General features: G+C 43.3%; 1 protein-coding gene across 1 annotated transcript in view; it reads right to left on the reverse strand.

Moving 5' to 3' along the window:
* The window catches only part of antxr2a (ANTXR cell adhesion molecule 2a), a 75,729-nt gene extending 50,764 nt beyond the window's left edge, over positions 1-24,965 (reverse strand). The window contains exons 1-10 of the mRNA XM_079162103.1: positions 24,685-24,965; positions 21,281-21,352; positions 17,738-17,809; positions 17,024-17,105; positions 16,820-16,924; positions 16,374-16,442; positions 14,563-14,643; positions 10,948-11,008; positions 10,159-10,254; positions 7,695-7,764 (exon numbers count right to left, since the gene is read on the reverse strand). Coding sequence (XP_079018229.1) covers positions 7,695-7,764; positions 10,159-10,254; positions 10,948-11,008; positions 14,563-14,643; positions 16,374-16,442; positions 16,820-16,924; positions 17,024-17,105; positions 17,738-17,809; positions 21,281-21,352; positions 24,685-24,857 — 881 coding nt within the window. The 5' untranslated portion in view covers positions 24,858-24,965. The remainder of the gene's footprint in view (positions 1-7,694; positions 7,765-10,158; positions 10,255-10,947; positions 11,009-14,562; positions 14,644-16,373; positions 16,443-16,819; positions 16,925-17,023; positions 17,106-17,737; positions 17,810-21,280; positions 21,353-24,684) is intronic.
* Positions 24,966-26,015: the final 1,050 nt, after the last annotated feature.

The following is a 26,015-nucleotide window of genomic DNA, read 5'->3' on the forward strand; positions in this document are numbered from 1 at the left end:
TTATTTACCCAACGATAAATATTTAAAATACAGTTCATGGAACTTTTAAAAAACGGGATCAACTTTGACACTCAACTTGTCGATGTCTGCACTTATCGTTTCCCTCTTTTTCTATTTGTTCATTCAATTATGCCGTCATCACTTTACACACCGGGCAGGACAACATTTCACATCTACACTGTTCATACAACAGCGACCGGCAGTCTGTCCGAGCTAGATTAAGGTCGGACTGTAAAGACTGTCGTAAACAGAACTCCTCGTCTTCAACTGAACTTATCAGCAGTTCCTCGTCCATTACGGCGCTTTCAAAGCGAGAGACAAAAAACAAAAGGTTCCCCTTAAATAGGCATGCAATGAAACCGATGTTGAAAACTCTTAATCTTTTGTGTGAGAACCAGTTTGCTTCCATCACCCCTTTGTGTCCGACGTGGATCCAACTGATGTTTGTCCAGTTAGGACACCGTGTCGGGTGACGAAAACACACCAGTTCCTATTTTCAGGAGATTATACACTAAAGAAAACATACATATTAATATTATATTCCACTATTTCCAATGGATCGCTCTAAATGCTGAACACTAAATAAAAGAGTGCAAATCTATTTGGCCAAACAATTGGAATAAAGTGGGCTTTTCCCCGGTCCTGGTAGTGTCCCAGGTCAGGGTTATACGTCCCGGCCTTAGACTCTGGTCTTCAATCGTGGATCCGTAGAACAGCAACCAAACAGATTTCGTCGCTAAACCTCGCTAGGGTCGCGTCCAGGTAGGACTAATCTATTTGGCGACCCTAATAAAAGCTCCTGGGTCCCACCTGCGGTCTGCGACCCGGTCTTTGGCAACGACGGCGGCTCTAAAAGATTCTGTTTGTCAAAATCCAGACCAAACATCCTTTTTTGTGGATCCGTGAAAACGCTGCACGCCTCTGCAGCCTCGGCGAAAGCCGTTCCCGGTCCTCTGCATGTTAACTAAGTGCTTTGTGCTGAATGGGTGAGGGGAGAGGCTAATTTAGCTGACACCCTCAATCCGTGATAATGGTGGGCAGGTTGTTAATCAAGCTGGAGGTGTGGACCTCGGCGTGTGAAGGAGGAAGGCTCCCAAGCGAGTTACACTGACGAACGCCCGACCCCCCCCCCCCCCACACACACACACACACACACACACACACACACTCGTCTGACACGGCTGGACATCTTTAACGCACCGCAACCCAACCGGAGCTTCTTTTTCCCTCCTCCCCGAGACACCCGACTGCTAATTTAGCGAGTTACTGTTGAGTAGGCAGAATGTGCTCCAGCACAGAGGCATACGTCATATATGCTCTTCTCTTTCCCCGCTTACATCTCCAGGAAGATTAACAGAAGAACGATTAGTAGTCTATGTAACGGTGCTTATTCTGTGCGGCTGTGTGTCCGTCGCTCGACGAGGCATTTTGTTAAATCACCAAATTGTTGAAATAATTTGTCAAGAAAATAAATGACAAAAATTCAATGTTTCCAGCTTCTCAGATGTGAATATTTGCTGATTTTCTCTGTTTTATGTCGCCGTAAATTAAAAAAAATAGATTTTGGACTGTTATATATATATTTCATGGACAAAATGACTTCTTGCTTAATTAGAAATAAACCTTTCAGACCACTTAAAAGCGTTTTACACAACATGTCATCATTCACTCACACTCGTACACCAATGGAAGAGACTTCAGGTGCAATTTGGACACATTGACATGCGGACCGATGGAGCCGGGGATCGAACCGCCGATCTGCCGACCGGAATACGACCGACTCCACCTCTGAGATCAATGATAATGTTCTTTAGAAGTTAACAGAGAGACGTCATTTGAGAACTCTGGTCGTCTCAAACACAATAAAACCCTCAGGTGATGTCATACGGTAGTGATGTCATACGGTAGTGAAGTCATACGGTAGTGATGTCATACGGTAGTGAAGTCATACGGTAGTGATGTCATACGGTAGTGATGTCATACGGTAGTGAAGTCATACGGTAGTGATGTCATACGGTAGTGAAGTCATACGGTAGTGAAGTCATACGGTAGTGAAGTCATACGGTAGTGATGTCATACGGTAGTGATGTCATACGGTAGTGATGTCATACGGTAGTGAAGTCATACGGTAGTGATGTCATACGGTAGTGATGTCATACGGTAGTGAAGTCATACGGCAGTGATGTCATACGGAGTTTGATCAGAACAATAAGCTTATAAATGTTTTGAAATCACTTTAAGTGAGAATGTATTTTAAAGATTTTGGAACTTCTTGTATTTTCTGCCGAACTGACAATTTGTTTAACATACAAGAATAATAAAGAAATTCTTTTCTTGAGTTTCTTTCTCACAAAATACTCAATAATAACCGATAAGAGTAACAATACCCATTCCTACTGAATGCATAGAAACAATCCTGTGCATATCTGACGGTCCACCAAAAATATTTATGCTCCAAATTCAGCTTTTGTTTTTGCAAAAACCACAGAGAAGGCCATTACTGAGCACAACCAGGAAATAAAGAAGACGCTAAAACAAAGAAATAAAGCAACAGAGAGACGTTAAAACAATGAAATAAAGCAACAGAGAGACGTTAAAACAATGAAATAAAGCAACAGAGAGACGTTAAAACAAAGCCGGATGAATAATTTACACCAGCGCTCGCTGTCGTTGAACTCAGAGAGTGAGTGACGGTGAGGAGAGAGCGCTGCAGCTGCTTGGTGGGTCGCTGGTCTATGTTTGAATAAATGGGAGATGAGAGGGCGGATTGTCACGGGGGGGCCGAGGGGATCAGTCAAACTTTGGGGTAGAAAAGCGAACGCGGGCTCCCAGGGACACCGGTTGAACGTCTGGCTCTGGCGTCGGAGCTCTACTTCGTCCCCGGGCTCGCTATAATCTGTCACAAAGTTGCCCCCCCCCCCCCCCCCCCCGCGACGCTAAGCCTGGGTGATGCGATACAGCTGGAGCCGGCTGACGACGCCGGCGCTAATGGCTTTCAAAACTTCCCTTAAAAGATGAGAAGATTGAGGAGGCTGAATAATTGACGGGCGGAGCATATGCGAGGGCCTGTCGCTCGGCATCCGGGAGTCATCACTCTGTGGTCAGAAGTTCTGACGGAGGGCCCCGGAGAAGCCTGGGGGAGAGCCGGAGCCGAGGAGTTCCAGAGTGAGACGTCCGCCACTTGGGAAGAGTGACAAGCACTGGAACAGACGGACTGATTAAAAATACAGAGACGTGTTTCTGGTGCGGCAGCTGGAAACTTAAAGGACAATACCAGCGCGGTTTGCACGATGCAACTCCTGAACCACAAATCTTTTCCAACAGTTTTTATTTCCTTCGTCTATTTTTCTTACAAATCCAGCTCTCCATTAGTTCCTTTTCAATTATCTGTCAAATACTAAGTCTTAATTATCTTTGTCAATGTAAGCTATTCTGTGATCATTCTGTCAGAAGCAGATTGATCTGAAAAGCCTGTTCTGGATCAACTTCAATCCATAATGTTATGACAGAAATTGCTGAAGATACATTTTCAGATCGTACCGAAATGAATAAAAACACAGCTGCGTGATTTCCAGACTGATTATCTGTGATGTGAAGGTTTGTTTCAAAAGGTCTTAAGATGAAACACAAAATAATTAAACGAGGTGAGAAAGAGAAAACTAAATCCTGCTGATTTTTCAGACTTACCGGGTACTTTGAGGCCTTTAAAACCCTTCAAAATAAAAGACTTTTATCTTCTCTAGAGGGATAAACTGTCTGATTAGGATACTCTTCAATTCAAATGGATTCTTAGAATAACTTCTTCAGTTGATCTCCAGAAAACGTTGAATTTCCTGAAGGAAACGTCGCTATATTTGCCAAAATCGTTTAAAACACTTCCGCTACAACCGTCACCTACTTGAGCAGACTGTGTTTTAAATGGAACATGTTAGTGAAGTAGTGAGCATAAGAGACGTGGATTGTACTGCAGGAGTTGTGTGAGAGTTTATAAAGGGACGTGTTGGTATAGTTTTACTGTTATTGAGTAATTGATGTATAGATGATACATTTTGTGGGTGAAGTATTCCTTTAGGAAAGTTCGTCATGTATGTTCACGAAGTGCAAGTTGCACATTTTCTGTAGAATTCAGTTCATTGCTTGTTTTCGTTTTGCAGCACCAAAAGCAGCTCGAATCATCGGATATTTGAGATCTTCAATCAAAGATCGCTGGTTCCAATTTCACCGCCGTGGCAATCAATGCACATCCAACATGTCTGTCCCACAACACGGAGGACGATTTAAAACAACAGGACGTCTTCATTCCCCCACCGGAGCAGATGCGGGGCGACGCCTCCGCTAGCAGCAGTTTAATCATTGACGAGCATTAGCGTTAGCTACTGTACCTGCGTTGTAAAGCAGGTGTCGACTAACCCCCCCCCTTCAGTTATTTATTTTGCCCTCCACCGTTATTGTGAAAACACCAGGTGAGGACATGCTGCTGTGAGAGCGCAGCCACTTAACCTCTCCATCGGAGCCCCAGCAGGGGATTCTGGGTTCTCCTAATGGGGGTACACAGAGGGGATGGGGGGGGGGGGGGGGGGGGGGAGGAAGGAAGGGCGTCAGCAGATGCCAGTGTTTTCAGGCCTGATGCCGCAGCTGTCAGCGCAGATGATGCCTCCGCCGTGAGTGCTCGTACACGGCTCGATGGCCGACGGAGGACGCTGCGATTCCAGGACATGGAGTCTGAATGTGGAGCCCCGCTGGGACAGGAAGCTGCAGCTGAGCGCCGCATCCGGAATATGTTCCCCGGCAAAAAAACAAAAAAACAACCCATGTTGACGAGGTCGAGACTCGAGCAGCACCGAGGAGAAGGCCTCTTGCGTGCAACAAAACACGGGTTGTAAAAACAAATTTAAATACAGGAGGGGAAGGAATGTGAGGCGCAAAAAAAGCCGATTCTTCTCCGGCTGAGTAGAGCCGTGTTAACGCCGGCGCCCTGTGCGCTCGCCGGTCGCGGCGATGGGAGCAGAGGCAGACAGATGGACGGAGACGGGACGTTTTCCGGGGCTCCGCTGTTCCATGCAGGTGGTCCCGGGCGCGGGGATTGTCAGAGCGCGGTGAATTATTTAAATGGCGAGCGTGGAAAAAAGGGAACGGCTGCATCTGTCGCACATCCTTTTAGAGCCCCTCCAGCAGATGTGTTTACTCACCGCCCCGTACCAGCTAACTACTTAATGGGTCACCGTCGGCAGCCAAGAGTTAATTAAGCGGGGCCTTCTTTTTTTTTCTTTTTTCAAAATGGCGGGGCACGTAGCGCCAGCACCAGCTCAGGTCGTAGCGGGCGCTGTAGGCCCGTGGTTTACAGATGCAACTTTTATGTTTTTATCTCTTTTTTTATTCGTTTTGCTCTAATGATTTCTGGAAAAAAAAAAAGCAGGAAGTAGCTGCCACTGTAACACCAAAGTTAAAATGTCTCCGCGTCGATAAGTGAGGAGAATCAGGTGATTGCAATCCCACCGCCAGCTGGAGAAAGTGTCAAACATAGTATCGCTAGCAGCTGCAGGAAGAGAAGCAGCGAGCTGCTGTGAGAAAAGAAAAGAACGTGTTATTTCACGAGCAGGAAAATTATTAGAAGCGACCGACAATTATAGGAAACGTGTAAGTTCCTTTTTGTGTGTGTGTGCAGTATTTTATAAGATAATCGCAAAATTGCAAGTCTGAGCAGACAGTTGTACACATTTAGAGCGGCAGACAACCATTATTTTCATTCTCGAATAATTTGTCGATTGATCGATTCGTTTTTTTTTGGTCGTTAAAACGGCAGAAAATGGTGAAAAGAAAAATGACGACGTCCTTTAAACGTCTGCTTTTGTCCGCAACTCAAAGACGTGAAGTTTACTGTCACAGCGAAGGAGACAAACCAGAAACATTCACATTTAAGAAGCTGGAATCAGAGACTTTTGACTTCTTTTCTTAAAGGAATGACTCAAACCAATTATTCAAATATCAAAAAGATTTATGGATTAATCGATGTATTGCTCAGGGCTCTGCGTCAGTGTCGAGTCTGACAAGATTTTCAAATTTAGTTTAAATTTTAGTGACTAACTGAAAGTTGTAGCTGGTTTAAAGTCACATTTTAGTCGTTTTAGTCAGTCGAACTCTTAATTTTGGTCATTTTCTCAGACAGTTGTGTTGTGTGTACGTACACGTATACGTCTTTGTGCATGAAGGGGATCAGTGCAAAACTTAATCAGCGTTCAAACGTTTGCTGAAAACACGTCGGACTTCACGTTTTATATCCCTTTAAAAAAAAACTCCGTCGGTCAGCATCTGGCAGGAAAACATGTTGTGAGCAGTTTGGACGTTGGAAGTGAGAGGATTATCTGAGGTGAGGTTCAAGTTGATTTGGAGCCGTTTCAGCTCCGCCGCCGTCATACGATACATAATCTGTTTTAGAGCTGAAGGACCTCCAGGAGCCAGCGGCACTCATAATCATACATTTTTGATTGGATTGGAGTCAGCGAGGACATTAAAATCTGTTGTTCCGCCTAGAACGCCTTAGCGATCATCTGTTATGGTTTGGGATTATAAGAGATGACGTTAAAAATCAAACAATAGCTGTGCAGCCAGGAATAAATGCATATTTGCACTTAAATCTTTGTGGGTTTGTATGTATGGTTTTTTTCTTCTTCTTTTTTTTTCGACAATGTTTACTGCGTCTTTACGCTACAGCACACTCCTCATCCCCGCGTCTACTGTTTTAACATACAGCTAATCTATAGATTTAGGAGTTGTTTGTCTGCACAACAGAAAAAACTGTGCATGTAAGAACAAGAAGGAAGCAAACGGATCGAAGCGTCTTATCTAAATATCAGAGACGCGCCGGAATTAAACAAGCTAACGACTCGAAGGCTGAACGCAAAAGGAGAGCAGCACAAAGACGACAACATGCCTGAAGAACAGGGAAATAAGTGTGTGTGTGTGTGTGTGTGTGTGTGTGTGTGTGTGTGTGTGTGTGTGTGTGTGTGTGTGTGTGTGTGTGTGTGTGTGTGTGTGAGTGTGTGTGTGTGTGTGAGTGTGTGTGGTTTTACAGAAGAAGAAAGACGTGATGATGAGATTCTTGATTTCTCGATGCAGTTGAAAAAACAAACACCAAATCCAGACATTTCACACGTTACTCATTTTCTATTCTTCACTCATCTTTCACAACATAACACTAAATAGGAGAACATACTATTGTGATTTGTGTCATTTATCGGATGTATGAAATAAACTTGACAGGTCACCATTTTTAAAAGAGGCTTCGTCTCTATTGGTTTTGTCTGGTTAAAAATAATATGAATATATTCAATCTATTTTATGGTCCCGTCGTTAACATTTCACACGTTTCCTGTTGTCCACGAGCCAAGATTTAAACTTAAATACATCTACAGAAACACCATCACATAACCTGCATATCAGCTATTCATGAGAATATTGCTATATGTTCCTCATGTACTTTGCATATTTCCAGCCGTAAATCTGAAATCTGAAAAACAACTAAAATTGCATTTTATTTTGAGTTTTTTTTCTTTTCTGTATCTGTAGTTATGAACAAACGTGCACCACATCAGCAGCTGGTCACAAGAATGTCTTGACAGTCACAAACTAATATTAAATGAAACATAAACATGCTCAGCACTTCCCCTCCAACAGGAATCCCACCGGCTACTTACTGTCCCACTTCATAGAGCTTCGGAGCCGGACACAGCAGGTAATCCTCACGCACAACAGTCGGCTTACGAGCTGTAAAAACCACAAAAGAAGACAGTGTTTCATAATACTTCATACTGCTGGTCACTCACTGACATTTGTCTTTGCATGGATCATAAAGTGTTATAATTCCCATAGTTTGAGTACATTATAATCCTTTCATAATGCATCGTGTCATTGTTTGTGTACATGTTTGTGTGTGTGTGTGTGTGTTCATCAGCACAGGGTGACTGAGGCCCGAATCATCTCCAGCCACGCAGGTCGCTCAGATTATTGATATATGTGTTCTTATTCTGCTCGTCTTGCTTCAGGAGCTCCGACCGGTTTCAGTGATGGAGAAGCATGAAGCATCTGCTCCACATATGCGGCTTGTGTTCCATAGTCGCCATGATGCCTGTCCATAATTATAAGGTGCCCCACTGTTAGAAAGGTCTGGGCTGAACACATGCAGAAGCCAGTAAGGGAATAAATAGCCCCAAGTGGGCGAATGTGAGACGGACTAAACTGAGAAAAGGACTAACAGGAAGACATCTGCTAACGTTCACTTCCTGATTGAGTTCTTTTTTTTTATACTAGTATAAAAAAAAATAAAAAAAATATGCTAGAGTGATTTTTAGTCAAGTTGAAATGTTTAAAAATCAAAAAATAACTTGTCTAGGAGGGAAGTGTGTTGTCATTGGCAGACGTCGATCCCACGGATCCCACGGCCAAATGAGAGCTTGAAGAGATCGGCTCTCGGTGCCAAATCTAGTTCTGCTTCCTGAAAAGAGGATTTTCTCGACAGAACAGACTGCGAGCTCAAAATAAGGAGCACGGTGACCTACATAGGCATAGCCCCCCCCCCCCCCCCCCCTTTATTCTGCTCTGATCATATAGATAAGGAGCCGCTCAGAGACAACAGACATGTCGGGACGGGGGTCCGCTCAGCCTCATCCTTCCCTGTGGACACCATCGAACTCACACCACAGCAAGTTCACTAAGAAGAGAGACGGACTTGTGATCTTGTTTTCATGTAGTACCGGGGAACGAGAGAGCCAGAGCACTCGTAGGAGATGTCGGTTAACACCCAAAACCCCACAGTAATACTTCCACAAGCAGCAAGAACCCGTTTAGCTGTTAGCTTTAGCCGTTAGCCGAGCGGCGTCATCAACGCCGAGGCACTCGGTTCATTCACTGACACAGCACGAACACATGACTGTGATGTAATTGCTGTAAACGGATAAAAAGAATGACGAAATAACAACATAACGATGCGTGTTTGTAAAAAGTCTGAATTCGTGCTTCGTCAGGTCGAACTGCGAGTTTGGATCGATCAATGCTAGGCTATGCTAACTATGTAGCTAATGTAAAGGCTTTGAAGATTGATGAAGTTTTTCGATGTCCACTGAACAGCTGTGCTCCCGTTATAGCACAAACAGAACTAAAGTACTAAATGTAATGTTTTATGAATACATCTGTGTCATATAGTCTCTATAGTTTCTCTGCTTTCACGTGTTTTTATGTAGCAGCTGAAATCCTTCACGTTTCTGTATACATTTCCGGCTTTCACGATTCCACCGGTAACCCCGTGTTTGACGTCACACGGCTATGAATTGTGGGTAATTCCGTCAAGCAAAGTCTGAAGAAAAGCAGACTCATGGAAAGTGTTGAGAAAGGGCTTCAAAATGGAGTGTGGAGATCGGGTTTGGGCCTTTAGCTCTGAACCCTCGGGCGCTTTAACTGACATCACACGACCAGCATAGCTGAGCCAGAAAGGATGCAGTGGCTCCAAATACATTTTCATCTCTATTTCTAACATGTAATGCTGGTAATCCCCTTCAGTTGTGACAAACAAATCCTTCCTCTTCAGTTACTGTAGACGCGACGGCTGCAGGAGGACCGTTGGGCTCTGTGTGACGATCAGCTGTGTGGCTAACGTGAGTCCTTATTGGTGAAAAAAGATGAAGCTTTATGGACACAAAACATCTTCTGAAGAGTTTAACTTCAGGCCTGAATTCAGCTCAAACTCTCATCTCGAACTGACTTCAGTGTTCAACAGAGATTTTGTATTAAATACATATTATTGTTTTAACAAACCTCCTGCTCTTTCACAAACACGTTGGGTTCATTTTATCTCCATAAATACCAAGAAGTTGGCTTTTATTCTTTCTTTGCTTTACTGGCTTGTTGTCCTCCGTGCTCACGCTAACCTAACCTGATGCAAGATTTAGGATTCAGTTATTGTCAAAACTACACCCACAATTTCCAGTCTGACTATTCTAATTCGTGCTTTGAGAAACCGATATACAGAGCGAGTGAGGGCCACACAGGAATCGCTCTGCAGCTCTACATGTGCCGTTCACAGCGATGAGAGAATACGAGAGGCCGATCTCAGAGACTGAATGCAGCGTGTGCTTCGGTCACTTCTAGTGGTTTCCCAACACTTACTGAAGGTTTCCTGGTCGACGATGAAGCTGCAGACGACGGCTTCGTTGCTGCGGCCGGAAGGGAATCCGTTCCCTCTGAGGACGATGTCGAAGGACTCTGAGGACGATGTCAACAAAGAGAGGAGACTGTGAGGACGAACATACGAGTACAGTGAAGAGTCTTTATCTGGCATCTTCTGCTGATATGATGGCCCTGATCACATTCACTCAGTTACACACATTCACACCAGGAAGCTGTCCAGTGAAACCAGTGAGCAGCTCCACTGGAGCAGTTGGGGTTCAGGGTACCTCACTGGTGTGTAAGGAGGGAAGCTGCTTCTTTACCTTTCCCACCCACATTTATCCTGCCAGGACCGGGGATTGAACCTACGACCTCCCGGTCAAAAGCTCGCTTTCTCAAACCTTTGGGCCACCGCTGCTTTAGAAGTTATAAATGAAACCGTCTGAGAAGGACAACATGCTTTGAGCGTGTAATAAAGTGTAATAAAGGGTCAAAAGTAGACGTTGCTTCATTTAGGAGCCAAAAGTGTTGATTCAGGTGGATGACTGTGCTTTAAAAAGGGCTAAAAAGCGGCTAAATGTGACTAATTAATATTGTCTGAGAGTCCTTTGATGCCCCTAAGTGATTGATTCACTCCTCGTCTCCAAGCAGACTCGCTCCCTCACCCACTGCTTGAAACTGGCACATTTTCCCCCCAAAGATGTCATGAGCTCAGTGAGCGAGCAGCCCTGCAGAGAGGGATCTGTGCGGAGCTCCAGGGAAGCGGCTGTAGCAGCAGGATGCACTCACCGTTCACGCACACACTGGAGGGCTCCACACTCAGGATCACTGTGCACGATCGCTTTAATATCTGCAGGACGACAAGGAGAAAAAAAAGAAATGAAATGGGTACATTATAGCTGGAGGGCCAAGAATAAATACATCAAGTCCTGGCCCGTTATCGGCTCTGTCAAGTTTAGAAAACAGATTAGAGTGCAACACCTGAGAAATGTCTCACTCCTGATCGCGGCCTGGCGGCTAAAAGGAAAGGGCGCCGAATATCAGCGGCGAGGAGGACAGAGAGGGGAGGAAACGGCAGCTGTGTCAGCCTTTATGGGAAAATTATGCAAGACTATTACATTCCTCAGTTCTATTAAAAAACCTCCGGGATCGGGCATTATCATATAAAGAGGCCCGCGTGAGCCCACTGTCATGGAGCGCCGCTATCCGCCGCCATTCAATAAATCAACAAAAGGACAAACTATGCAAATCCCAGAACACAGTCGGTAAAAAGGAGCATATTAACTGCGATACAGGACACTTGAACCTTTCATTCGATGTTGGGTGAAACTTTAATCTGAGGAGAGGAGTGTTTACAGCGGCCTTATTAAATGTGATGGTTTGATATGGAATCGTTAAAAGGGGGGAAGAGGGTTGCAGATGACAGCTGGGAGGAAAAAGGATCTGCTGCTGTTCCTCTGTGCCACTATTTTCCCCGTCTAATTACTTCCTTGGCAGTGCTTTGAAAAGAAAAAAAAGATAAATTGACTGTTTGCCTGCCTAAGCTTGAGAAGATGGGAGGACAATGACATTGTTTTCCCATTAAGTGTAAAAGTTCTGCTCCAAAACGAGAAATTTTGTCATTTGAAAAAAAAACAAGTACCTCACTTTTAAATATAACAAAATTCATCAGGACTGGAAGTCTGGAGGTATTGAAATATAAGCTTTGAATGCTGAGATTAGAGGCCTCAGTTTGGCTGAACTCAAACAGCAGCTATTCATTTCAATGGGATCTAGTGGCAAACATTATTTACAGGCTGCAGGGAGGGAAAAGAAAAAAGGGGAGGCAGTAGTCCAAATACCTAAAGTCATCGGAATATCTCAGCCGGCGTTGTAACTGGTGGGCTTTCTGGAAGGATGAGGCTGGTTTACTCATTTTGTGGATATAATTGGGGCGGAAAGGTTCATTCTGTCGTGCATTATTTAAAAAGGAATGCGTCACGACATCCGGCGAGACCGTTCACTACAGGTGGCTACGCTCAGCTCAACGATAATGACGTGGCTACTTTGCAATTTGGGGGTTTTCCCCAAAAGGCCCGAAGCTCAGACAACAAAAGTCCAGTGTGGCACAGATTGGAACAATAGAAAGGCCTAATGGGGACGCAGAAACACAACTTTGCAGAGCTTTTTTTTTCCTTCTGCGAGTTTTGTCGGGGTGGATCCTGCAGAGAAAAGGCTGCACAGATGATCTCAAATCAGAGGAGCGAGGAGGCCAACTGGTCTGGAATCCAGTATTACTAATCAGAGAGGAATGCTTTCGGATGCTGTGCTCAGAGCCTCTTCTTCTTGTGGTCAGCGTGTTCTTGTTTGCAGGCTATAAAACATTTAGCAAGAATAAGAAAATGATAAAATGACTTTAACGGGACGGACCGCCTGGTGACGAAGACCGTGAGCGCATGCTTTTAAAATGAAAATAAATAAATGAAAGATGGTCTTAGCTCAGCACAAGCATATTTTCTTCTAATTATAAATAATCAAATCCACCTTTTTAGAGGCTTTAAACACATTTTATGATCATTATTACAAGCTGGATTCTCAAGCTCCTTAGAGATGACGATATCGTAGGTTAGAAATAGTGTGGCATTGTTTTCCTGTTGCCTTTTTTACTGTCATGGTTACTCAATATTTATGAATTAACTGTTGCACCGGTTTTTAAATCATTTTGCTGAAAAATGTATGAAAGATGTATCTTTTAGACTCACTTAAGAGCCCCCTAGATGACATGCAAATGTTGGCATTTTACAAAATATATACACATTTGACATAATCATATAATATATATCATATCATTTGTTAAAAATCCTGCGAGGAGAGGAGATTTGAAGCGCATATTCTGCACCCGGCCAGCGTCGGGACGACAGAGCCTCTTTCTCTCGACGGTCGTGTGAGAAGCAACACAATCAATCATAGTTGTTGTACTTTGGATCTCACAACAGAACGGAGATCCCGCCCTTTGGCTCCGCGTCGCTCCAGCTGCATGGCTGACAGCTTCGTGGAGCTCTGCTCTCTTCTTTCCCAAAACACTGCCGGCCTTGTCGGCTCCGACACAGATGCAGGTCCAGCCCGGGTCAGCGTTCTCCGCAGGGCTCCGGGCTCAGATTCATGTAGAAAAACGTTGCCATACAAGCCCCCGCCTTGGCCGACAGCGTCAAGGCTAAAAGCTGCAGCAAATGGAAAGTATCACTAATTGGCTGGCAGCAGGACGAGGAGGCCGCACCGGGAAACTTCATATAAACACGGTTTAAGGGACTCTGACAGCTTCTCACTGATCACAGAGCGACACGGACAAGATGATGGAGGACGGAACAGAGGAAGGCCGGCGGTACCGGTGACCCAACCACCACCACCAAATTGGGATTTTTTTTTACCACCAAATGTTGAATAACATGAACCGAGACGAGCCTCGCGTTCACGATGCCATTTTGTTTGCAACCCGGCAGGATCCTGGTGCAACGCAGGTTAGCTAGCATAGCTAGCGCGCTAGCTTAGCTACGTTGAATGACAGCTCATAGTAGTGAAGCAGAAATGAATTCACTTTTTAAAAGAGAGGAATTTAATAATAATAACACAAAAATTACACAAAAAAATGTATTTAAAATAAATAAAATCTATTTAAAAACGTAATAAATAAAGGGAAAATTAAATAGAAGAGTAGACAATAGAATAATAAATAAATGGGAAAATTAAATACTGAAGCTAATTATATGTTAATATATAGTCATATTTAAAGCCTACATTCATTCTAAATCTGATTTTTGGTACATGTAATGTCAATCAATTATTTCTTCAGGTCATTTATTTATTTCATTTACTTTGACAGGTTCTGTCCTCCATACGAGATGTGTTTGATGCATTTATTCTGAATTTTTTAATGAAAAGCATTTAATTGTATCGCCGCTGCTGCTGCTTCACTGAGCGTTCTGACACTCGAACACAATAAAAACACTGTGAACAGGACGTCATACAGACAGTGACTAACTGTCAAGCTGCTCACAGTCCAGCGTCTTCGTTTGCTACGGAGTGGTGAGGACATTCACTTCTCCCGTCCACAAACACGGGACACAGCGAGCAGTTATTTCCATGCAGCTCAGCAGGAAGTTCACTGAGGTCTTTGCTTTAATTTGTGACAAACTTCAATTTATTTCCCCATCCAACCTGAAGCAGCAATCTGCTGTTTCTACCTTCAGTTATTTCTAAAATAAAGGAAAAGAACTTTAAAAATTACCAGTTTTGTGCATGTTTTAAACTCTCATACATCAACCACAAACCTGAGCTGACACACACTCACACTCACACACACACACACACACACACACACACACACACACACACACACACACACCAACAGAAAGTAGGCGAACTTACAGAATTGATGATGCCTTTGAGCGCGTGGAAGCCATCTTTGACAGGAAACACTTGGTCCTTGTTGTCCGCAATTTCGGCGAGCTGTGTGTGCGATCAAAGAGAGGAGTAAACGGAGAAGTTCTGCGGATTTAAACGCCGCTTTCTGTTTCTTTTTCCTCTTTATGACTGAGCACCGTCTTTGCTTTCATATCATGGGCAGGAGGAGACGTAGCAGATGGCATGACTGTGGCAAACACTTTGCTCAACCATAAAAAAAAAAAAATTATCACAGCAACACAAACTGGGAGCAATATTGCCTTTTGTTTTTGACTTAATACGAGCTCATCACAGGATGGTTACCAATGGTTACAAGGGACAGGCCACCATGTTGGAAGAGAGACAGAGAAACTACGGACATCAGAGACACTAAAGGAAAGACTCGGACTCTGGTCCAGCTGACGACAAATGATATTAGATTAAATGAGTTGATTCCTAAACAGTGAGAACAGACTGACGGGACAATAAGTGACACAAATAATGTCTTTAATCCACAGTTTCTTCTTCTACCCAACAAAGAAACTACACTCTCAATAGTGTGACTTCACCAAGAAACATCTGATTCAAGGCATGTTCACACTTTAAACAATAATACTTAAAGTCTTGCTGAGAACGTTGTTGGCCCGTCACCGTCTTTACAGAGCTTCCACAAAGCAGAGCGCAACTAGAAGAGCGAAGCCACGAACCAAGGCCACGTCTAGAAGTGGAAGATAATGCGCCCGGTGATTCAGATGCAAAACGCAACGGGTTCTCTCTTGGCCAATGCTTCACCCGTCCACCAAACGTCATGAGAATGGAGCCAGTAGTGATATAAAAAAAACAATTCACACCAGAAACATGGCCTCCGTGGAGGAGGCAAAATATTTATTTTCGTTTATTTTTTGTTCAGTTTATGAGACTTGTTATTTGTTACTTATTGTGTGTTGGAACAATCACTGGTTATCATTTGTTTTTAAGCTTATTGATGCAATTTCGTACTTTAGTCTTCCATCTATTATTGTCTCATGAGCTGATCCTTTTTCTTTTTCACGGTGTGGAAGATTAGCAAACGGTGACAGCGCTCTGAACTATCAATCCGATCTATGGAGTGCTGCAGGGATGATGGTTTCCAGTTGAACACCACTTTTATGATTTTTTTGTAAGCGTGAATACAATCCAGAGAAATAAAAAGCTAACGCTAGGCTATAGAGGAGCTCCACCACGGTCACGTGACCTCACGTCTCCACCACTAAGCTGAAGGAGGACTCGTGTTGTCGTCTCACTTACATTCCTCTCAGCACATTATTTTAAAGTCACGTAAAAAGGTTCAAAATTCACAAGTGAGAAGCTGAATCATTTCCAGGTTTTAGGACTCATTCCTGCAGCACTTAACCAATAAAAAAGGGCAAAACAAATATAAAAACTAAACAAATAAAAGCAACTTCTGATCACTTTAGCTAATAAACAAACTAAAACTTAGATTTGATCCTAAAGTACACAGACACTGCTGTCCTGGGAGCTCCGGATCTCCGCTTCTTTCGGCGAAGCGAAGACTATTTGTATCAAACTGAGACGTGCCGATGAACATCTGAGAAGTGGATCATGCTGCTTTAGTGACATCACTTTAAGACGCGGATCTTCCACACAGGTAATGGCGCTCACATTACACGTGTTTACCTTTCTTGACACTCTTCCAACACAGCAAACGCGTCTCTCACGCTGTCAAACGTAATCGCTCGGCACACACTGAGCGACAGACTTCCCCTGCTGCAGATTTAAGACGGCAGCTTTCTTACCTGCTGCTCATCGAAGTCCTTGATCCCCACGCAGTAAACACGGCCGCCGAAGTTCCTCGCCTCTTCGGCCTGCAGATCAAACAAACGTGTGGATGATGTGCAACACGTCAGGTGTAAAGAACGTTTTAATGAAGAAAACTGGAGACACGCAGGATGTCTACGCACCAAAAAAAGATCATTAATATGTCATTAATCAAATAAATAAAAGTAAGAAACAAATAGGATATTTTTTCCTGCTATGCTCTCAAAATGAATGAACTGAAATAAAATAATTTTAAAAGCTGAGAAATAATTGAATTTGTATTTGCAGTTAAATTGAAGTCAAATAAAGCGTCAAGTCACAAGTGCGACCTCAGCTTTGTGGGGACATCATTTCTGTTGCGACACTATTTTCGACACTTTGAACGCGATAACTTGTGCAACTGTTTGTGCGATCTGAATCTCACCTCTTTCACTGCGAGCTGGTGAATATAAGCGCCGAGCTTCCCGTCTGTCAGACCCAGGATGATGCTGGAGGACTTGGTGGTCTGCGCCTTTATCTGAGTCAAGGCCTGCAGGTTCAAACCACACCACACAGCTCAAGCCTTTATGCATATTTGTAAAGAGCCACTGAGCTGTAAATTGTGATTTATTTACGAGTGTAAACTGACCGCTTTTAGTCCCTCGTGCATGAATGTTTCTCCAGCTGGTTTTACTTGCTGTAAAAGCTTCAGACCCTCCTCGATCTCGGATCTTAAACACACACACACAATAAATGTTGACATGTTGGCCCACGAGTTAAGACGGTTGTTCCTCCCTGTGGGTGGAGCGCTCTGTATCATTTGTACTGAGGCTGCATGATGTGGTGAAGACCTGTGGTTATGGTCACGCTGGAAAGGAGACTTCAACAAGTTGTTCTAGTAATTAAAGATGGAAGCTGTTTATCCAGTTTGATATTTAGAGGCCCAGCGGGATTTGAACCTCTAACCTCAACCTAATGTCACTACGCAAACATTTCACTGTGGTGGCCTGCAAGAAGAGGCCGAGGTCAGCAAATCAACAAAACACTTCCTCAGAATGTTAAACACAGAAGTTACAATATGAATACAATCACAAATAGTCTAATAATAATAATAATAATAATACATGGTTATATTATGACAGCTTTGGAAAGTGTTAGTTTCATAGAAGCCCTTTCTGTGACGCCAATGTCTGTGAAAACAGCATGAAACAGCACTGAACATTACTACAGCATCGTGAAGTCATTCATCAGTTCATCAGTTCATCAGTTCATCAGTTCAGTAGTTCAGTAGTTCATTAGTTAGTTCAGGAGTTCAGTAGTTCATCAGTTCATCAGTTCATTAGTTCATTAGTTAGTTCAGTACCTGTCTCCAGTCAGCGGCAGCAGCACTTTGGCTTGAGACGAGAATACGATGATGGAGACTCTCATCCTGGGGCTGAAGAGGAAAACAAAAATGTAAAAGTCAGAATCCTAAAAGCGGTCTTTGATTTTATTGTAGTTGTAATTGTAGAGTTGAACTTGTTTGATTTCCATTCTTCTTTACTCATTTGCTTCTCTCTCACCAAATCTCTTTATTTATATGCAACATTTTATAATATATATATATATATATATATATATATATATATACACACGCACACACACACACACACACACATATACATAAATATTATTTTTTTCATCAGAGTCAAAAAAGAAGTGTTAAAAGTGTTTTTCTTTGCTTTTAGTTTTCGATGTGCAGGCGGTGAGGAAATGGCGGCAGCCGCTAAATATCTTCGTTCAGCAGTATCTTAGTCCCGTACAGTAAAGCATCATCAGTGTGTGTTTGTATACCGGGGCTCCACACTAACTCTGGATGATGAAACTGAACACATAGTTGCCATTTGTAGTCCCCACAGATGCCTGTGTGCACGCCAGTAAACGCACCAGAGCACATGCAGCGCTATCTGGACTTTAACAGCAATAATTAAAAATCACTAATGCAAATGTACGTGCAGGTCTTTTTATGTCATTTTTCATGTTAAAAAGAAGATGCCACCTATTTCTCACAATGGTTGCCAATGGCCCATTCCTTCCATCCCAGAGTTAGTATTCCTTCATGTCGACATGACCTCTGACCACCAACTTGTAATCTTGTGTCAGGTTGATGCTCAGACGGACAGAACATGGTGACCGCTCGTTAGATTATTTATTCTAAACACCACGGTCTCTTCAGTTTCTTTGCATTCAACACGGATAACACAATGCACCATAACGTTGTGGTATTTATTCATATAAATCATCACTTCCGTCCTCTTCATCCTCCCGCCCACACAACAGCGCAACATGAAACGTGCTCCGGGTGGCTGTTAACCGTCAGCGTGACTGACGCTTCTTATAAAAAGCTGGTTCTCGGGTTGAGTTCAGGAGAACGAGGGAGAGAATGGAGGATCAAGCAAACAGACGGGGCTCCTTGAATGTCAACTAATATTAGCGTTTGACTTCAAGCAGCTTCTGTGGAACTCAAGGAAGTGATTAATCAAGTCACAGACAGGAAACATGTTGAGCGGATGAGTCACACATAAACACACACACACACACACACACACACACACACATAAACTTTGTACCTGTGACTGTTTCAGGGTGTGAACGGATGTGACAACGGTTTACATTCGTGTCACCATAAAACGTTCTATGTCCAGCTATCGAGATGAAGTTCAATGTTCAACTCGCGCTGCACAGATGTGCTAAACTGCACCAGCTTGTGTTGAGATATTGTGCAAAAGTAAAAAATACTCCAATACTAGGTCATGGTGATAAAAGTTAACAGTCAGTGTGCTACAACAATTTAAATATCCCAAACTGGACATGATGATGGATGAAGTTTTTCATTTGAGTATCGCCCATAGTGAGCGGAGGCTGAACGGTGCCAACAGAATACATGACTTTATGTTATCAATATCAAAACAAGACTTTATCCCGGGGCCATATGGAGAAAATCAAATCTCACATTATTGATGCTTTTACTAAATATTTAAACGAGCCTTTGGTTTGAGAAAATACAAAAGTTCTTCTCAACAAAAGCATTTTTTAATATAACAAAACAAACTTCTCAGTTGTACCAAAACTGAAAACTGAAATAAGCAAAATGATAATTTAAATAAAGTTCAATACTTTGTGTTCGTGACACATTTCCATCTATACTCAGATCGTCACCCCGTTCCTCCATATTATAATTCTACACTTCATCTAATTCATTTGACTCATTTTAGCTTTTCGATGCACGTATGATGAACTGTTGGATTATATGATCCTCCACTAAACAACTTATCTCACACTGAATATACAATCAGGAGCTGGTGCTGGTATAGAGATATAATGGGTCCAGTATCACACCACTGTGAGCAATAATACACAGAAATACTTTTTATTAATCGCTGTAAGAAATGAAAAAGTAACGCTATTTAAAAACCCAATAAAGCAACAATATAATTAACATCTAACAAGCATAAAAAGACTGTTAGCTGCATAGTTAGTTTCATCTTCTACACAGCGTACGGACTTTAAATTTAAATAGAATTGGTACAAGGTGAGAAAAAGTAGCATCTTTATTTAAAATCTTAAACGTCAGCAGTAACTGCAGCTATTACATGAACGCCGGAGAGAAAAACATTACAATCTCCTCTAAACATATAGTGTAGAAAACGTAGCGCAGTCTCCCAAAACGGACCCACCTAAATAAAAACCAGAACAGCGAAGGTACCGAGTCAAACTTCAGCTAGTTCAGCGCACTAGAGTGTTTCTTTCTCCCTTCAGAGATCCGAAGCCGTCGTCGGAGCATAAGGAGAGGTGCTGATAATCCTCACCCACGTGACACATGGCCCAGTCGCCATTCCTCCCCCGCCAAACATCGCACAATCTTCAAAAAGCCACACGGCACAGACTTGGCCGGTCCGTGTACGTCCGCATATCCTGTCTGCGAGTTTCGGAGTCATATGTGGAGTAAGAGAACTAACCCGAGTCACAGATGAGAACGCGTGGGCGGTGACTTTTTTAACGGCGAACCAAGAGAGGGCTCCCGGCGGAGCTTGTGAGCTTGTGATTGTATACGATGCTGCTGAACTAGTATAGGAAGACGGCGGCGATGCCAAGGACATATCGGAGGGTGGTGGTGGTGGGATTTCTTTCTCTTTGGGAGGGGGGGGGGGGGGGGTGATGGAGGAGTCCAGTTCGCTCCACATGGCGCGACAGAAGAGCTCTTGGTGAGCGAGCATTGTTTAGCAGATTGTCCTCGTCTCCTTCCAGTGTTCTTTTGCTTTACTGTACATTGCCCCCCCCCCCCCCTCCTGTCAGCAAGGGATGGAGTGTGGAAGCCGGACCCCCCCTACACACCCCCCCGGTGCAAATGGCCATTCTCACAGCCCAGAAGACTGCTCCTCTCTGCCACCCACTCCCACCTGGTGCCTTTGCTATTTTCCCTTCAAACCGAACCACTTCGTTCTGGCTCTGGGTCGCCGCCGTCTGTACTGTGCTGGCAGGCGCCGCTTTTTCACTCCAACGTTATGCAAGCTGAACGTTTCAAGACGGAGGGGTTTTTTTTTAACGAATTATGTGCAACAAAAAAAACGTCATGGATTTTTGCTATTTGATAGTTTGTAAAAAAAAAAAGCAGGTGTGGGCTGCGTGTCGTAGGATCTTTAATTATAGACGTTTGTCGGATAAAGAAACCAAAACTGACTATTTTGCTCCTTCAACCAATCAGCTCATTTCACTTGACCCGTCATATTTAAGAGATGCATGCAGATGAATATCCTTTCTTATCATTTCTGTTTGAATCAGTGCTCGACTTCGCTGCAGGTCTTATTTCAAAACGTGAGAATGATGAAACCCTGAAAACGTTTGTTTTTGGCCACTCTGGACTCACCTCACAAATCTGTCGGTGAGGTTCCTCACAAACGAGTAAATCTCGACCCAGTTATCGGAGACGCTCCCGGACCTGCAACGATAAAACACAACAAGAAGAAGTCAGTTAGCAGCTCGTCGGTTAGCAGCAGATTGTGTGTGCCGGGGAGTCGGATACTGTACAGTTTGTGCTTCGTACCGCGGCCGCAGTTGATATTAACACCAGCCACATGCTGGATGATTGTGCCGATGAGTCTGTGTTCTATGGCAGCTGGTAGAACACGGGCGCTTTGCCTTTCTGAAGATCTACTTGGCTGGTAGAGTTAGACTTTATTTCCCAAAAACAAAAAGGTAGAAAAATCACCAAAGTCTCGGCCGACATTAGCAATGAGGCCCAACTCTTAACGCTTACGTACCACAAGACTGTGAAAAGACTAATGTCTGACACTCTCGCACGTCTTAAAGGCAATGGAGCTCATGCACGAAGTACGAACAGGTTTGTTCTTAAGTCACATGTACGAGCGCTTTTAGGGTTTTAAGGTTCTGAGCTCCAGGAAAAGAGGATTATAAAGACCAACAGGAAATGTGCAACATAAAAACACACAGGTGCAATACATCAGATTGAAATATGTCCGCCACTAATGTGCTGAATCTAAAGTCTATGTAGCGTGATTCCAACGGGGTAAGTCCAGTAGAATGGATTCAATAAGTGCTGCCATTGTGAGATTTATTTAGAGAAATGAAAAAATGATTGCATGTCTTTCCTGGTTTCATTTCTGCTCTTCCCTTTGACCCTTATTCTGAAACTTTTTCCTCCTTCCTTCTATGTGCTCTTCCATCCATCCTTCTTTCCTTCCTTTCCTTCCTCAGCTCGTATGAAATAATGAAAACTGGAAACAGGAGGTTTTCCTTTAAGGTATCTCTATTTGAGTCTTTTGTCTCATTAAGACTAATTAAGACCAACCAAGTTCAACCCCGTGTCAGCTGAACCGCTCACCTCGATAAGTCCATCTGACCACGAATCATGTGCCCTCGATGTGACGACAACGAGGGAATTAACGCAATAATTACAACGCAATGTATGCTGGGAGGACGTGAAACAGAAGTTAGGAGGCTCGTCTTTTCATGCCACCTCTCGTTCCTCCCCGACACCCAAAGACGAGGGCAACACAGAGACGACAGTGAGGGCATTTGTTTTAACATTTCACATGACAAGACAGAAGCTTTTATTGTGACGTTATTATCCCTGGACTGGCAGGATAAATCTGTGTGTAAAAAAGTGCAAGAGCAGCGCTCTCCGTTCCCTCATTGCCGTCTCTGAGGGGCCTTTGAGCAGCTCAGTCACCAGCAGCACATCGGACTGGGACTCAACTGGTCCGCTTACAGGTGCGACTGAAGAAAGGGAGCTTGGCTCTCAGTAACACTTCCCTGAATAAGTCAAGTTCACCTCACAGGACGTTTTTCCTTGGAAAGAAAAAAAAGCAACCAAACAGTGAAGCTTTCATGAACCGGCCTAACGCTGAAGTAACGCTGCAGATTTCTACAAATCCTGCAGCACAACTTGCTGACATTAGGATGTTAGTCTTATCAGAACCATCAGGAAGTCTGAGAGTGGAGATACGTTATCCTGCAGGCACAAAGTAAAGCTTCAAAGAGACGAGCTGCTCTTCCACACTGACGGAGCTTCTTCTGCAGAATAGGTTTTTTTACATCACAAACATAAACATGCATTGCATTTGTAAATCAAACGGATCCCGAATTCACAAACGTATGCATGCTCTCGGGTCTAACTTGAGCCAATAATCTCGGTCATCATCCGGCAATTTAGCAATTTAGACGAGGGTGGGGTCGTTTTTTAACAAAATGGGTCAGAGGAGCAGCGCTTCAACTCAACGACCCGGAGCAACGGCAGGGCTCCAGAACCGGGGGAGGACAGGATTAGAAACAGTCGCTGTCAAGGCTGAAACGCCTCCTAATATATTAGGACGCTTTTTTTTTTATTTTGCATGACACTACTGCAAAGTGTTGCTGAACTGGCTGAATGCGGCTCTGCAGTGTGTGTGTGTGTGTGTGTGTGTGTGTGTGTGTGATGCCTTCAGCAGACACAGGAAGTTTACAGACGGTGATGCAACTCTTTCTTGCTAGTTTGCATGATTAACAAACCAACGTTGGAGGACTTCTCGGTGCGTTTAAGGTCTGACTTGTGTTGATATTGAAGGACTCAGATGGCCGTGTGTTAAGGTAGAAATAATGTTATTTTATGGGACAGAGAAGATTAAAAGAGTGGGGTGCAACTTCTCTTTAAATTGACAAAGAATAGACATTTTTATAACTCTTTAAATGATGCAACCTTAACAAAACATGGGTGAAGTATTTTCAAGTAGTACTCTTTGTTATGGTGAGGAAGGAAGACGTGACAAACACTTCTCGATATCGTCAGTATGGTTACGTGTCGGTTAACACGTGGATGAAGCTCGTTGGTTAGTGTGAGGGAGAGGTGGTGGTCACGGTTAGACCCGTGTGCCTCCATGAGGTTACTCAGAGTCCTCTCTTCCTCCCATGTGGCCGCTGAGCATCACACGACTCCAGCCAATCAGGGACAAGCATCACTTATCCATTAGATCTGATCAGGACGACGTCCATTGATGGTAGGATAAGTGACAAATGTTAGGTCGTGTCTATAGAGTGTTAGATGAGGGTGAGGTCAGGACTCCACTTCTTCCACACCAACTGTAGTGTACTAACTTTCCTATCTACGAGGATGTACTCTTTAGTAAAATGACTTCCATTTATGTTGACTTATTTTGGCTAAAACTTGAGCTGTGCTTCAGAAAATAAACTATTTTTAGCAGATTTTATTTGCCAGGCCTGGGAGGGAAGGCAGGCTATTTTAGTTTAAGACCAAGCGGTGAAGTAACCTGTAATTTAGTGATTAAAATAAACATAATGAAATGCGTGTCCGCTGCAGCTGTGTTTTGGTGTCTTATAGACCAATGATTGTTGGGCACATGGATTACATGCATGACACAGTAATAAAGATATAATCGATCCATCTATGGATGTGGCTGTGAGCAGTTGGATGTTGTCATGATGAAACAGGAAGGGGCCTTTCTCAAACCATTGCCATCTGTGATTTTGGCATATTGTACCATTCAGACTTCCCCTTTTATTAGATATATGTTGACACTCTTGTCCGCATGGTTTCCTTGTGAGAGGAGTGTCCACATCATTGTGACACTCAACACTAGCACTATGGTGTTGAACCCAATCTGGGTTTAAAAACAAGCAAAAGAAGAGTATGTATCCCTAATCAGGTCACAAAATATAACGGGTCACAGAAAGCAGCACCACATCTGGTCACAACTTTTCCAACACAAATACCAGCTTTTTACAAAGGCAGACACACCGTCTCTCTCTCTTACTTACTTGTCTAAAACAAAGTAGAGGTCGTAGGCTCCGTGACAGGACGCTTCTTCCGCCCAGCAAGACGAGGCAAACAGCCCCAGGAGGAGCACAGCGACCGCCGCCGAAGTCCACCGACTCTTTCCGGAAAAAAGTTCCCCCTCCGTGAGGGAATAACGTGACAACTTTTCCAACATTGTTGTTGTTTTTTTTGCCACAGGAATTGCAGTAAAAAGTCTCGAGTTCAAGAAAAGTAAAGAATAAATAAAAAGAATAAATAGCCTTTCGTAGAGAGTTTCACAGCGTGCGCATCCCGCAGTGAGGCGAGCTACATTGTCTAAGTTCCTCCAAAAAACAACCGAGTTAGACCGATTTGCAAACCTGCGAAATAAAGGAAACCACCGCTCTGACGTCACCAACCGTGAGGTTTCTTCATCTTCCTGACTCACCGTTCACTCAACATCCCCAATAAACACAAACCAGGTCTGCTGAGCTCACGTGGACCCTCGTTTGAGAGGATAAATCACTGCTGAGCGAGGACAAACTTCCCCGAGCTGCTACAAAGTACAAACTCAGGAGGAAGAAAAGTTAGGCCGCCTTCAAGTGCTGCTTTCAAAGCTCGGGTTTCTGAGTGCTGCAGGAGGGACTTTATTTAACACAGTTGGAAATGATTAAAAGTAATGCTGTAATATGAGTCAAACTACAAAATACAGCCACGAAACTTCCTCAAATTATGACTTTTTTGAAAACAAAATATTTTTGCAATAAGTTTTCTGGAATTCAATGTTTAAATATGCAAATGAGCATTCATCTTGTTAAATATGTGCTCATTTGCATACATTTCCAGAACAGAAATATGAGCATTGGATAAAGCATGATTCAAAAACATAAAATACTGTCAACACCCTAAACATGTTGTATGAATCAGGCTATGAATGATATATGAACAAACCCCTCTTTAAAAAATATAAGAAATGTATAACATGGCATTGAAGACACTACAGGTGTATAGGGTAAAACGTTATCTAATGCTAACTTTTGGTGAATTTGGGATAAATCTACAGGTGCGAATGTGTATTTTGAATGTTTTCTTTCCATCATCCTGAAAGAAAACAAGTAATGGAAGCAACATCTAAACTTCAGAATGTCAGATTACTGATGCATTCATGTTAAATCAGCATTTTATTTGTGTTATGGTTTATTCTAACTACTGGATTTCATGAAAAGGTAAAAACAGTGACACAGTGATCACAGATTGTTTGGTTCTTCATGCTCGCCCGGGTGTCGAGGCAATCTTTCCAACGGCACTTCAAGGCCTCGTCAGTTTCCAGCTTAGTGCGCATGCGCGAGATGTA

Source organism: Pholis gunnellus, assembly GCF_910591455.1.
Source record: "Pholis gunnellus genome assembly, chromosome: 6".
In the NCBI taxonomy this organism is placed as follows: domain Eukaryota; kingdom Metazoa; phylum Chordata; class Actinopteri; order Perciformes; family Pholidae; genus Pholis; species Pholis gunnellus.